We start from the raw sequence: 16679 nt of genomic DNA on the forward strand, positions 1-16679 counted from the left end.
CAAAATAATATGATATTATGGGGTAAATTACAACTAGGTAACTCCAAAATCATCTTTTTCAAGTTACACCATAAGCATTTTTTGATTTCCTCACCCGTGTACGCAATAACACTTTGTGTTTGTGGCATACATAGGCGAGGAAATAAAGGTATGGTTTTGTGAGTAACTCAAAGAAGCTGATTTCAGAGTTACCTAGTTGTAGTAATTAGAGATGTAACGGACCTATACTTTTCACTTCTGCTTCTTCAAAATTTACAGCAGAATTTTCTAGGATGAGTTCCATAGCCAGGGTGGCGGGGCGCGTGAGTGGGGAGCGAATTGCGAAGCTGCGATTGCGAAAATTGCGATTTGTTTTGTTTTCAGATTAACATCCTTAAGTGTATGTCATTTCGCTAGTTTATTTCCTCATTTTCACCTTTATTGTATAATAAAAAGGGAGGAACAAAGAAACATATTATTACAGGGTGAAAAGCGCCATATTGAATATAACTTACGTCAAGACTTAACACACTTCATCCAACGAAAGTGTTTTAAAAACTTTCTATTTTCCTGTCCTTAAACTTAAATTAAATATCTGCTTCCGTTGCATCTCTAATAATTATACTACGATATGATAATCTCAGTAAACTGTGGTACTTTATCAGTTTTACTTGAGAATGACGAAAGCTTTTAGTAGTGAATTTTCCACAACTCTCAGCCTTTGTCGAAAAGATGCACATTCATTTTCTCACTCTGCTGCTCTGCATGGTCCAACTTCATGCTATGTCCCATAGAATAGAAAGTTTAAGCTTTTTTAAAATAACATTAGGTACCGCAATTTATTATCTCCTGTCTTGAGATATGAAAGAGAGTTGCCCATGAAATTCTTGAAAATTCACTTTAGACCAGAAAACAGCATGACACGTACTAAAAATTGGGGAATAATAATTATAAACACGTAAAATAAATTTAATGATATATTTATAAATTTTCTCAAATTGACATTTTTTTTACACCTTTGGTTGCTTTGTGCGCTTTTTTTAAATTATGTAAATATTAATTTGAGCAGCAAATATTTCGAAAATCATCTGATTTCTTTAGAGAACTGAAATGGCACCAATAACATAATATGATTGTTTTGCATTATTGAAAAAGTTGGGTACCTTTCGTTAATAACCAGAATTTATTATTCTATTATTAGTAGTGCAAGCTCATTGCTCACAGAATAAAGAATAACACAAGACATGCCGTGTAGGTGTTAGGGTGTTTTGTGATCCAAAAGTCTAGCCTTTCTCTGCTCAAATTTCATACGCAGAACTGCGTTTCACCATCATTATGGAATTCAAATGGGATATGTAATATACAATGTCAGGCAGGTGTAAGAGAGACAAAGCACCTTCTAAATGGGCTGGAACCAAAAGGTACTAAGTCAGTGGCAACATGGTTTTCATTCGAATCTCTTTTTTTTTAAATGTGAAACCGCAGAAGAGTCCCAACCCTCTGGAGCTAGTGAGACTACAGCATCCCCAATTGGGGCATGTTGTGAGGCTGAAAGTAGTGGGGAGGGGAAGTACCTGGTTATTCAGATCTGGTCACCAAATACGGCATTTCAAGCAAAATTTCATTTCTGAATGGTGGTCTTACACAAGGGCGATACCGAGAGTACCTTCCACTTTGGAACATGTCGCAAACATCCAATATATTATTTTTAAATGAGTAATTTGTGAAATAACACAAACTAATCAAATAAAATTGATGTGAACCAATAGGTGGTACCGTGTGAACCCGCAACCACCAGCCTGCTAATCGAGAGCTTTACCTCTCGAACACGGAGGCCAAAAAGGGAAGGCATCCTGGTGTTTTCTTTATTCTATGGATTTGAATATGTAATACTATTTATTTTAATGTTTTATGAAATTAATAAATTATCCAAAAATAAATCATAAGTAAAAGAAAAAATATAATATTTTTACAAGGTTCGTACACGAGTTCCATCTTTTAAGTCTTATAGGGGTTTGTTAGTTTTGTAGGTAACTAATACACAAATATTATAAAAGGAACACAAATGAAGTCATTATAGCTTCCGTTGTAATAAGAGGTTTATTATAAACCAAAAAGGTTTATTAACTCAAGTAAGGCCCCATAAAGAACATGTTGATTAATCTGAACAGGTATTATACCACATAATAATAATGTTACTTTTATCAATACTGATCAAGCTGTCAACAATGCCACTATTTTTTTCTAGTATAATGAAAATTTGCTTTCTAAACTAAAACTAAACAATAGTGGGGGAATATCAAGGGCACAGAGCGCAAACGGCTTAACCGTGATATGAAAATTCAATTCAAGATTAAAATATATAGGGATTAATAGAAGTACCTAACGTAAAGTTCACATAAAAAATGACATATTTACAAGTTAAATAATTCTGAGGAAGGCACTACAAAACAAGGTAACTGTATTTACATAAAATGGCTTAACATATTTGTGCACTATGCCATCAATATTTCGTAAGGTTTTCGATGTGAGCCTATTTTAGCAAAAAAACATTTTATGAGTTGATCTATTTTGGCATTATAAGCTGAGCTAACTGGTTCATCAGCCATGATGTCCAAAAAGCTAACAAAACAGAGAAAATCAACATGGCATTCCAACTTTACACAACTGTAACATTATTGCCAGTGGGAACCATAGACATACAAATTGACTTGCCCCACATAGAATTTGTATATTATTTCGATAAACTGGAGGCAAAGTATGTAATAGGGAATGCAGGGGTGTTCAAGAGTGCTTCGAATAAACTACGACATCAATCGTAAGTTGACTGCTGAAGAGCATACATCGAAATAACTAGACCCTGCCCAGAAAAGTAAAGTAAGGCAACGGTTTGTAGTGCAGTCCATTGTGGTATTTTTCTGCGCAGGATCTAAATGTTTATTTTTAACCGAACCACCTGGCAAAGCGACATTAAACATTTGTAAGAGTGTCTAATTGAATAGTGAAACTAAATAATAAATTTTGGAAACAAGCCCAAAATTTTGTTTACCTGATTTGAAATTCGTAATTAAGTTTTTTACATGGCCAGCAATTTTCGCGCCATTGTAAAAAGGACTAATAATACATAAGCCGATTTTATTTTCGAGGACTAAATAGTGATTATTACAATGCGAGTTGCCTGTATACTGTCAGATATCCTCGCTCCAAGCAACTTCAGTTTCTTGCAACTCGTTTGTTTCCCTTTCCTTGATTGGTTGGTCTATCAATTTGAATGTCTATGGTGAGAACCTAAATATATGTTGAAAGTGGAAATCTAACGAAATATAATAATATTTTGTACAGCTATGGATCTGCTCAAACAAGTCTTAAAATAACAAATGATTCTTCTTATTCTGCTTGATACAAAAATATTTTTTTACAGGTAATGATAATACTGCCGTGGTATGTAAAAGCACAGTGTTTTTACTTACCATGGCAGAATACATACCATTGCACATTACCAAAATAATAACAAAGATTTATAAGACATTAATAATTAAGCTAAGACAGCGGACGTAAATTCCCGTTGGTCTGCTGAAATCATTCATTATACACTTACTTTAAAACAAACTAAACCAAACATTCAATAAATATTTGCATTTTGATAATATTATAAACTTGCAAAAACACAACAACTTGGGTGTCCCTAATAATCTATTAATCCAAGTGCAACTACATAGTATAATACATATACAAAATATCAATCACATTCATAATAGTTAGACATCCAAAATTTTGACTTTCAGCCAAGTTCACGAACCAAAGATTAGATTAGCATAATGTGCATTGCAACGTTGCATATTTATTCAGCATTTTCTCATATCAAAAGACGAAAACCAGCACCTCACAAAACATTACATAATAATACTTAAACATGCACAAAATATAAACACGTAGCAAAAATAATATTGGTCACAGTTAAAACAAAACCATTCAGAAAGCCAGTTTTTTTCGCAGTTTCTACATAAATCTGTAAATAATTCAATGACAAAAGAGAAACGATCAATTAAATATAAAAAGTTTTTACATGAAACCAATTATTCAATATAAAAAACAGTAAATTTGTAATCAATCAAGAAACAGAGTGCTTGTCTTAAAAGAACCTTTATAATACGACTTGGAATGAAAACTTTTGTGCAATAATTGTATTGTGTCTCTGAAAGTGAAAGTTATTTTGCACATTATTGCCTATTATGTACTTCAGTTATCTATTGTAGCAATAACAAGCATCAACTATTCATCGCACCATAACGAATATTGTAAACCAAGCACACTAACACCGGAATATAAATAATTACGAAGGTTTTTCTGAAACAAATAGAAAGTTTGAAAATTAATAATTGTGTAATCAATTCCTATGTTAAAATTTTTTTAAAGCATGTGGTCATTTATATTCAATCCTACAACATGTGGAAACAGCGATAACAAACGATTTTAACAAATGTTTCTATCATAAGCTCACAATTAAGTAATTATAAGATTGCGTATCTATAAATAACTGTTGCAGTAAAATTTGCTGACATAAAATAATTATTAAATATAAAATAACGGTGTTAAAACAATCACAATAATAACAACATTCAAAAGAGTTTACGGGGACACCTAAACATTCAAATGTTGTTTTTTTCTCATCTCATTAGTTATTGCATTACCAAAGTGAAAAATTTTGGCATCTGAAAAAAAAAGTTGTTACGATAATAGGTATATGACCTCGGGACATCTCGTTATCTGGACTTTGTTCCAACCACTGACCTACGGCGGTAAACTTCACACCTGCCGTGTTTCTTTAATACACATGCTTTCTTATTTATCTATCTATCTATCTATGTATTTATATAAAGAAGAGTATCTGTGGCAGGCAGGCAGCGCGGATTTGATTTTTATAAAAATCACTTGACCTTCAGAACAAGAGGAAGGTGACTTGTCTACGTCTGATTTTAAAAAACTGTGTAAAGCCCGGAGACTTTAGCTAGTTTGTAATAATATAGGGAACGGGTTTTATGGCAACAATAATTATTTAGGTAATCTCAAGCATCCTGTAAATTATGGTTAAAAATTACGAGTTAACAGAGAAAATCAAAATCAACTTTTGAATGTGAAGACATCTCCTTTAACAAGATGACATCTGTCGACTTTCACTTACAAGCCAAACACATCATCATTACGAACCATCACTGCATAACTCATTGTGAGCCATTTGACAAGGGAGATTATATAAAAAAAATCAGATTTTTAAAATACATCGAGTGTATGACAACAATAACAGTATCACCGTAAATTTCTGACGCACCCGGATACATAAAAACACCGCCGATCTCGGTGGTTTAATATTTCAAAGCTTCCATAGCTTACAATGGAAATGACTTTGCGAGCAATAATTGCATTGATCTAGAATTGTTAACAAAAAAAGATGGGCAAACTAGACGTAGCAAGTGTGTTAAAAATACGAAAAAGATTGATTGCAGCAATGTATTTTTTGTCTCTTTCAGAAAGTGACCAAAATGTGACTTAGGCAAGGATGGATTCGCACCGATGGTATAATAAATATTTTCCTATCTTTATAAATAATATATTTTTAAGGTTTACAATAGTCAGTCACCTCTCCACTTTTTGTGAAGTTGTTTCAAATGGTCGTATGCTCTGAGGCTTATGTTGAGGCTTGGCATTACTTCGTTCAGATTATTTTCCCCGATAAGGCTGAGTCCCCCCAAACCGAGATAAGTATGCAGAGGATCGGAATTGGTATCGGGCCATTTAGAAAATCCCCCCACGATGGAATCTTGAGTATCTAATACGTATCTTCTGTTGGATTCAAAGTTCGTCAACTCGAGAATTCCTAACATTTTGAGTGTGGCCCCTATCCAGAAGCTGTAGCAAGTGTCGACAGGTTTGTTCGGTCTTCCTTGGAATCCATCGACCTGTCTGTTAACGAGCCACCTCTTGAGCCCATCGGTTTGCTGAGTCGACAGTTTGTCCAATTGGTTGCTCAGGCTGAGGGTTGCAATTGCGCAAAACGTTGTACCTCCATGGGATTCCAACTCTGGACCTTGACCAATTCCATAATCGTAACCCTGAAACAATTACATCAAAATAATGGTCACATCAATTCACGTATGTTCATAAATTCATTTGGTGTTTATGAATCAATTTCGTATTTGTGAACATGAAATGATTTCATTAAATAATCGTTACGTATGAAGGTTTAAAATTAAATTGTATCAGTTTTAATGTACATTCTTTAGGTACTGTCTGGTAATTTGACTTTGAAACAATTTATACTAGTTTTGAAAATACAAATGAACACAACGGTGAAAAAATATTATTACACAGGTACTGCAAAATAACAAAATATCTCACAAACGTGTAAAAAATTACTCCCCCACTGTAAAAACATCTAATGTTTTACTTCAATCAATAAACGGCGCAAAAACATTGCCCAATAACAAAAATAGCTTAATTTGATAATGCTTCATGCATATTGCTGGCATTGTTGAATAATCAAACGGTACTCAATGATTGTAAAATAAAGAATTATCTTACAATGCTGTCGATAATGTATTTAGTGGCCTTCTCAACATCAAATCCAGACCAATCATCAAGAATATAGCTGATGCAAGCCGCACAGTAGAGAAAGCGCATATCAGCTTCAGTCCCAGATAAAGTTGCAGAATAATTGCCTTCTGGTTTTTGCAAACATTTAACTCCTGCAACGTGAATATATTAAAGCATGAATCACATAATAATATACACTTACAGAAGCATGGCATTGGCATTTTAATGTTTTTTTCCAGATTATCTTAGATCATAAAGAGATTATACTTGTCGGATTTGAGGCATGATTGTAAATGTCAGATATAATATCAGTAGATCAGTGGGACATTGGGTTAATATGATATGTTCCTAACACGCATGTTTTTAACACTTAAATTGTAGAAAACTCTGATTTCGGAAAAAATAAGCATTGTTTATGTATTTATGTTAAAAGTTGATGAAAAATAGGTTAGAACATGGGTTAAATAACGATAAAAATTATTGAAAAGGAATTCCTCAAAGTAATTGAATCCTATGATTGAATAAATCTATAATGCTAAGCATAAAGAGTACAAGTCAAAAAAACAACTTTTCAGGAGAGCAATTTAAAATATAGAAACTGCGATTACTTTCATTGGGTGATTAAGTAACAAATGCATATCTTTTATTGAATTAGTTTTTGAGAATTTTTTGTTTTGATACCACGTGAAGATATTGTTGGAGAAATTGAATAAGTGAAATAATCTAAATTTTATTCCTAGCATGACAGAAATAATCCCTTATTACTACAATCCTAGCGGAACTCGGAGTAATTTGTGGATATTTTGTTTGGCATATTGTTGCAACGCGTCTGCATTTGTCATGTTTTGAAAAAATGGGGTCTGAAGATTCTTTGATGAATTTTCAAATAATTGCCAAAAATCGAACAAAAAAGGAATCATAATCAGAAAATAAGATATAATTAAAAAAATACTTTTGTTGTAATTGTAAAGAAACATGTCTTACAGTAAAGGTGATATTAGATAAATAGCAGATGTGGTCTTTTTACACAACAAAGTTTGTGAATTCACGGATATTTTTGAATTTTTAACTCAAAATCGCGAATGTGGTTCTTTTAAATTACGTGATTATTTTATAGAACAGCTATATACATAAATATACATATTTAATATAATATTATTTTCTTGTTATTTAAGTTTGAAAGCTGTTTTATGATAATATATATTCGTAAATTTATTAAATCCTCAAACCTTGTGAAGTCATTTTAATTGAGTGGCAGATGGAACAAACTATTAAATTATATATTGAAAAAAGAATAAACTTAACTAAATATTGCAAGATAATAGAAAATAAATCTAAAATGATTATCGAACATGAATCTGCACATACCAGCGATGATAGCTTTCCTATGCACCCTAGAGAGGTCATCTCCGAGGATGATGAGGCAACACAGTCCCGTGTAGGTCATCGTGAGGTGGCCACATCGGTAGTGCTTGTTACAATCATCCAGCTCCATGTTCAGGGTGGTTGAGCCTTGGAAGCCGCAGGTGCTCATATCCTCGCCTGGAACTAAAATTTAAAATAATCTTCAAATTGAGAGAACCGATTAAGTAGGTATGGGGCAAATCATTTTGAAGAGGACCCTTTGAATGTATTTGTGCACACAGATATATTGAAAGTTACGAAAAAGTTTTTCCAGTCTTTTTATAGTTTAGTCTCCTTTTATCATGTAACAACCCAAAGATACTGGGCGCGTAACGACGTTTATCAATAAAATTATAGTATATTTATTAAATATATAATAATTGAATTTAAAATAATTATTTTCACCCAGAATCAGTAAATACATACTCTAAGAAGTAAACCAATTAGGTCCGCGATACAGTACATATGAGTCGTATAATTTCTATACCCGCTATATCAACTTTCATTGATTTGGAGAAAACCGCAAAAAACTGTCACATTTCTAGCGTACATAAGTAATTGCATTACAATTTTTTATATAATGAATTGGAGTAATAACATTTCGAAAAGCATTTATTTTTCTATATATGTCTAGCAATAATTAAGTAATTTCGATAAATAAAATGGATAAAGCGGATTTTGATACTCACTTTGTGATATAGAGGCTTTTGAAAATCAACTGAGCCGACATGGCGGGTTTAGAAACACACGCGTAGATCATTTTGACATACGAGCGTGGCGTCAGAGCGGCGGCCATAATCTATTTTGGAAAAATAACTGCTTGTGATTGGTTGAATCCGATATAGCGCGTTTTGATAGTAACTTTCTGTATGATATAGCGGATTTGGTTTCTCACTCGCAGTTTTAACATGGTTTTTGGTCGTGATAAGGAGGGTTTTGAAACTCAATTTTAGGCTTCTCTTGTTGCTCGCAAAAATGTGAACAAGATGTCATACTCAGATCATTTTGTCAAAAATTCGGATAAAGCGGGTATAGAAATTATAGGATTCATATATCTTCACTTTATAAGTGGTTCAAATAGGTCCTAAATAGTTTGGAACACCCGCCCGCGGTGCCCTCTTACCCTACAGCAGTCCTACGATACAGAACACACTACACAAGCAAATATCTCTTTATATTTTATTTGTTCAGTGATGATTTTTTTTTATTTGAATTTGCATCCAAATGTCTAGAGGTAACAATTCTTCAGAGCACGAACAGTGTAAATAACTATAGCACAGACACAGCATACATTTGGCAAGTTCAGTATGACTGTAGTGTCCAATTGTTAAGTTTATATTATAAATGAAATAATATTTAAGACTTACCATTACCACTGGGTAATATTTGAAGCCTGTATATCCATTCAATTATATTAGAGGATATAGTCGGCGATATGGTGGATAGAGATGAAAGCGAATTCAATATATCCAGACCCGAAATTGAAAAGAATGCCAGAGTTAGTCTGAAACCAAGATAAACATATAAATTCCATAATTCACAGACCTTAAATTCTCGGTAACTCGTGTCATTTAAATTCGAGGTACCTGTTATTTGTCAGTTAAAGATTATTCACACGGTTTGATGACTCACCTGGTGGTGTCGTGAGAAGATAATCCAGATGGCAAAACATTTAAAAATCTTAAAAAATATTTTACGTGTTGCTTGTAAGCTATTGCGGGAATTGCATTATCCATCGTTAAAAATAAAGGTTTAACCTCCACGAACTTACGCCTACACAATCAAAATGAAAAGGAATAATCCCTAAACATGAAAGAAAAACACTATTCAAAGATGAAGGAACGGATACATGTTTGTGCGGATGGTAAAAGTTAGACCCGCATATCAAAGTTAAACGAGCAGCGAGTAGGCGAACTTTCTCAAGACAAGTCACGAACAAATTTGACAATTCACATTTTTTGACAGAACAGAATCCAATCAGATTTCAGAATGAATGAACACTTTGTTTTATTTGTTTATGGCTGTCTTGTGAACTTTTTCATAAAAATTACAATATTATTTGACTTAATTTCACGACTGGCAACATTCATAAAAGGTAAGGGCTTAGATAAAATTAATTGAAAGATTCGCTTCGAAAGAAGTGTATGGGCACCAGTGTTGCCAACGAAGGCGATTTATCGCCATTTAGGCTACTCAGAACGAGAATCGGCGACGAAAAAATCTAAAAAGCGACTGGTCGCCGATTAGGCTACCTCAGAGACAAGTTATTTGTTTTTGGCCGGGTGGAATTTTTTTTCAGCGAAGTTCTGTAACAACCCCTCCCCCCCATGGATTTCAAATATTTTGTGGGGAGTACTCATTTCGAATTATTTTTGTGGGGGATTATGTTTTACAGAAATTCTCTAACAACTCCCCCCATGGATTTCGAATAATAAAACGGGGAATCAAGCTCACGTAGAATATTTGTGGGGAATATGTGACAGAATTTATGCGAGTTCATTAGAATTACTGCAACTGAAATTCGGCCACATTAGGCTACTAAATGTTTGAAAAACGGCGACATTAGGCCAAGATCCGTTGGCAACACTGATGGACACAACATGGTGTCAACTGTCAACTCGTGATTGGGGATGGATTGGGGCAGGGGCGTATAACTCTCGCATAACCTTGTAACCCTGATGGGAGGAGTTATCCTCAACCCAAATTCTTATAGACAAAGCTGTTGTGGCTGAAAGCTCAGATCTCATTGGCTCAGAGCAAAAATTGTATCTTGATCTCTCGCTCTCTACCGTAGCGACTCGTGTAACAGAAAGAGAAGCTAAACATGTGTTATGCTCCGATAAAAAAATAACGGTAATTTCCAAGACGTCATTTCGCAGATTGAAGTCAGTTGAAGGTTTTAGCGTAAATATTTTGAATTTTCTTTCACCCATCTAAAAATAATGTTGCGTGCTAGAATTCTTCAAGGTGATAAATTAATGCCGTGTTGTGTTAAAGGTTGCTCAAATGGATTCGATAATCCAGTGCTAGGAAGAAGCAGCAAGAAATACGTTTGTTTGTGTGTGCCATTTCGCGATTGAAATCAAAAATACGGTACTTTTGGGATTAAAAAATAATGCGTTGCCAACGCTTAATCTTCCAATCATCATAAAATATCCGGTCTATCTCCACCAATTGAAAGAAGGACCCGATCACGTTGTTAAATACAGGTACTAACCTCTCGTTCTTTGATACAATGTTCATGATTCCTGAATGTACTTCATTGGCTAATAATTTGATTAATTTTCCTTTTTAGACCTATCCGTATTCCGACGCGATCTTATACCACGTATTAGGAGACTAAAATTGCTAAACAAAGCCACGATTACATCAAACAAGTTCATTTAAACCTCTCCAGAATTACATCATGTAAGTACCAGTATTTTCAATGATGTTTGCTGACGACAAAGCTGTGAAAATTATATGAAACCCTTGCAGGAGAACATGAATAACTTCTAGTGTTATTTTGTGTATATATTCTTGTATTTTTGTGCAAGGTCAAATTAAATCCTATTAAGTTGTTGCAGTAAGACAGAAATCCTGGGTTCGATTCCTAGTTGAGACTGTTACTTTTTATTTTTTTGTGTCTTGTTCTGTTTCATGTTTTGTTTAGATATATTAGTATTATCTTCTACTTCAATGATAAATCAATGCTCAATACATCGGTTGTACTGACCCTGTTTTGTATTACTGTCCATTGTCTTTTTGAAAATAAAAAATATTTTGATTTGTGCATAGCTGTGGGTTTTTTTATTTTCCTTTTCCTGCATTCCAGTATTTTTTATTATATAATTTTTTTGGGTTAGTGAATGAACGATGTTAGCTGGGTGCAGGTATATTGTCTATGTTTGCTCTTTTTTAAATGACCTTGAGATTTCTTTATGGTCCACCATATATTTACCTGTCTGGACCAAACGACCGTTTTATCTGTGGTTAAGGGGGTGACAAAATGGCGCCGATGGCGCCATACAAAAAGCCCGAAGATATCGATCTATACTCGGTCCAACATTAGAACAACCCGTGGACGCGCATGTCTCCGCCCCTTCGCCCCACTCCTAAAAGGACGAGCGTCAACACATTTAGACCCACTTTTTTAACAAATTAATTATTTAATTTATTTTCCCACCGATAAATAAAATAAAAAATTAAAACATTTTAATACATTCAAATAATGATGATGATAGTATTACAATATATATTGTACTTTATTAGGCATCAGATTTATCAAATCGGCTAAGAAATCAATCCAAAGTTGAAAATATCATCATTGCCATTAAAAAAAAAATTAATTTTCCTCAGATGATTCATTTGAAATTTCAAAAGCTAACGAATTATCATTATTGTCCTCTAGTTCATCAACAATGTGATCGATATTCCGAAAATTTTTTTCGATACATATTTATTATCATTGTCCGTTGAGGTTTGTGCACCACCTATAAACATAAAAAAACCGATCAACACCAACATTCACAAATTTTATACATATATTACCTATCTATATCCTTGAATTATAAAAATGCATTGTTGTAAATCGAATAGTCATACAAATAACACATAAATAATGTTTACCTGTCCTTTTTTGTTTTTCGTAATTGGTGATAATGAATTCGGACATATCGGCTGAACATCCATTTTATAGCAGGGTCTGAATGGGTTAATTTCTCTAAGCGCGGGCACTAACGACTAACGAATTGTCAGCGAAGATTGCCGGAGATAGCCGAGCGATGGTGAAGGAAAGGAGCGGGGGGGTGGTATGCGCAGAACGAACCTAATTTGGTACTCCAACAGGTCGTTCTTATCGTGGACAGAGAATAGAGAGTGGTTCAGGGGCATTTAACTAAGCTTTGGCCATGAAACTCATTTGAAACCGCCACGCCCACCTCAAAATTCTTATAGAAAACGAATAATATGGCTAAAAGCTCAGATCTCATTGGTGAGAACAGAAGGATTGGTTTGATCTCTCGCTCTCTACCATAGTGACTCGTGTAACAGAAAGAGATGACGGAATTATGCCGTTTGACAGTTTTCAAATCATTCAAACAAAATGACAGTGGTTTATTTATACACGCGGGTTGTCATTTGCTGCCGAAATACTATCATTTCCGTCGAAAATATTGCGTGTTAAAGTTGTTCGTGATAAAAATACAATATAAGCCAGTATAGTGTTAGCGAGTTATAAACATATTATATTCAACCTACCTACGTAAGTTCAAGTTTAAAGTGAATTAACAGTTTTAGGTTATTCGTTCGGTTTTTTGAACAATGCTTGATACTTGACATATGTCTTCCTCCACAACGTATAAATGTTATTTATTATATCGATAAACTTATTCATGTTATTGATTAGTGTTATCCTGTATTATCTTATTGTTTTGGTGAAATTAAAGATTTTTAAACATATGTAACCATGAGTTCATGAGGCTGAAAAATGTCGGAATTTTTCGTCGTACTGTCGGACAATCATGTTTTGGAAATTTTCTTCAGTGTTTTTGCAAATTTCTTGTCATTTTCGGTGTCTTCTTCTCAGATTAACAAGTTTCATCTTAAGGAAATGCACTGTAAAAGTTTATTTTCTTAGTCAGATGAACCTTGCCCTTGGAAAACATTTCGACATTTTTCTGCTTCAAGGACATTTTTATTTTTATAATAGTTTTTTTGGGCTAGTGAGTGAATAGAGTAGGCTGAGAGCAATTATGTTGTCTATGGTCGCATCTTTTTTTAAATGGCCTTGAGTTTCCTCTACCTTGTCTACTGCTCTGCTCCGCACGGTAGGTACTGCTTGTATATCTGTGGTTAAGTACTGTATAATTCTGTTGGATACAAAAAGCCGGAAGATATCGATCTAGAGAGTGGTATATTTATGGAGTGGTTTATTTATGGATTGGGGTGTCAGCTATTGTCAATGATTGTGATGATAGTTTATTTATAATCCTAAGCAATCTTGAGGGTTTCCAATTTGATGTCGATAGATATTTGAAGGTAGTCTTGAATTTTAATCATGGAATTATTCTGGATAAAGAAAACCGTTGGGTATGTATTCTTTTATTTCTTTAGCTTTTTTAAATTATATTCTGCGTCCACACGTCAAAAAAGCGCTATAAGCGCCTTGGTTTTCTTTGTGAAATATATTCTTTATTTTACCTTCATAAATTATAGATTGAAAAAACAATAAAAAAATAGGTTACCTACACACAACCTTACTGCTTTTTTTGCTCTAACTCTGTCTTGGATGGTTTAGAAAGGTTAATTGTGAGAAACTTCCCTATATTTATTAAATATGTATATATTATCACGGTATTTTTAAGGAAAAGAAGGAGAGAAAGTTCTGGGAAGGAAAAAGGTATAAGGGGTGGGTAGTAATCTAGGGATCAGTGTATCCAGGAGTGACGGACGAATGGTATGATACACCAATACCTAATGTTATCAATAATTCTAAACATATTTTTGTAAAATGTATTTTGAACATCAATATTGACAATGACATATAACTTCAACATAAACAGAATGGCACATGGAACCAACACTCAGCTCAATAATTCAGCTTTTCTGAATTAAATTGTTATAATTATATCTTTCGTGCTATAATCCACTTTTTATGTAATCGAGTACATTTTATCTGCCATGATTTAAAGAAATCATATTACATTTCACCAACTAACCTGTCAATTACCTGGGAAGAAAAAATTGAAGAGCCAGAAGTCGTAGCCACATATCCAATGACAACCCTGGTGAACTTTATAAAAGGGACCGGATTACTGCTAAAGGAATGAGGTAAAATTGGAGATAGCACAATGGGCCTATGGCCTTAGTGCTCACGGGAACCCTATATCAACCGACTCCTATAATAAAAAAAACCTGTCAATGTTTCTTGGCATCCTGAAAAATGACTTGGAGTGTTTTTGTTGTTAATACAAATTATAAAGCGCAAATCACTGCTACCAAGTAGGTACTAAATAAATTCAATTTGCCTCGATTGAAAGAAATGCTCAGTCAATATGCTACATTAATGCCTCTATTTTACTGGAGTTGGACGTATTGTTGTTATAGGGTACTAGTAGACCCTGCAATACTTAGCTATTTCTAATGTCTTTCTCGGGCTTCTTCCACCATTCACTACTGTATACCACAATGTTACAATTCAAAACAGGCTGATTGTTTAAATGTTGAGATTTGTCTAACTCTATAAATGATATCTGTCTTCACAGCGCATTTTTGATGTTGTATTTACTGTTACACAGATCTTTTATTTTATTTGTGTACAAATTTTACAACATTACAGATATTTTATCTAACTAATTGTAAAAGTGGCATTTTCACAGTGAGAATGTAGTGGCAAAAACCTTACAAACTCATTGAATTTTCCGAAGAATATGTCAAAATTTTTATCTCATATATTTAAATAGCGTATCGCTCTTCCCACGGGCGAATTCGGGTACAGATTTGTACGACTCAATCGGCAATATAATATGTTATGGTGACGTGCCCGAGAGTGAGACTCTGGGACAAATAAATTGATTTGCGCCAGAATCTCACCGTTAGAGACGAGTCCATGGATTAATTTAAAGAAATATTTTAGCAACGCAAAACATCTACGAGTTTCTAGAGAATGGTAGTTAGTCATACCTAGAATAAATCTCAATGGATATAAATATGGATATGTTCCATAGAGGCGTAAAAATAAGAAACGTAGGAATTTTTTATGAACTCTTATCTGTCATGCCGTGCAGACTGTTTTTATCATTGACCTCTGTTTGTCTTAATGCAGTAGGATGATAATCAATACTTAATTGAAACTTGATATTCTCATAATAATATTCGGATGGTTTATATAGCGACGTTTTTGTGAATTCTGTTTCTGTTTTAATTATCAAAACATTCATTGTAGTGTTCTCACCATTTATATCTGAATTTCAGGTTACAAAATGGCATCAAACTGATTAATAATACTGATAAGGTCAAGTTCCTACAACTTCTCTCACACATTGTGAACAACATCAATGAAAGGACTGACTCTGGCCTTTTCACTGCAAATGAACTTGTATCATTAGAAAAGGTACTAAGCCTAGACTCGAACCATGTAACTTTGGCGATCAAAAGCATAAGACATATTATCAAAAGAATGACCAAATTCATAATGCGACCAATGTTTATAATGAACGATCTTACAACTGTACTAGAAATGGATAAAGACAAAGCACAGCTATTTATAGATAAATATAAACTTCTTACAAAGAATACAGCAGAAGAGTTCAACATTACAAACCTCGGAGAAATAGAAGAAGTAACTAAAACTTGTTGGCAGGTTAATTTAGAAATGGCATCAAGCAAGAATCCGTTAGAAAGAAGCACAAGTGTTCTCGTTAATTTTAACACTAATAAAAGTTATGATTCTCCCATTGATAAGCATTGCATCGAATTCAACATTGAAGAGTTGAAAAACTTTCACCAGCAAATTGATGCAATACAAAATGAAGTTGATAGTGTTTTAAACACATAGTACTTGATATTCTCTACAGATTATTTGATAATATATTATAATACTGTACCACGCCACGCATTGCTGTGGCTCACTCTCTCTGTGCAGATAGAGAAACAATAGCTCGTGTTGCTTTTAAGTCAAACAGACGGCGCTGTTTTTGTTTTAAAAGCTTGTTTTACTTGTCACA

At 33.8% G+C, this 16679-nt stretch overlaps 1 protein-coding gene across 1 annotated transcript; it reads right to left on the reverse strand.

The window, feature by feature from the left end:
* Positions 1-2954: 2954 nt before the first annotated feature.
* Positions 2955-9936, reverse strand: betaggt-I (geranylgeranyl transferase type-1 subunit beta). The gene is made up of 6 exons (XM_089641691.1): positions 9607-9936; positions 9342-9478; positions 7939-8118; positions 6559-6722; positions 5618-6089; positions 2955-4326 (listed from the first exon to the last, which is right to left on the reverse strand). The coding sequence occupies exons 1-6, from the start codon at positions 9708-9710 to the stop codon at positions 4313-4315; spliced, it is 1071 nt and encodes a 356-aa protein (XP_089497817.1). The 5' UTR covers positions 9711-9936; the 3' UTR covers positions 2955-4312.
* Between the last annotated feature and the right edge of the window lie 6743 nt (positions 9937-16679).

Source organism: Hesperophylax consimilis, chromosome 2 (assembly GCF_061612785.1).
Source record: "Hesperophylax consimilis isolate HC1 chromosome 2, BYU_Hcon_1.0, whole genome shotgun sequence".
NCBI lineage: Eukaryota > Metazoa > Arthropoda > Insecta > Trichoptera > Limnephilidae > Hesperophylax > Hesperophylax consimilis.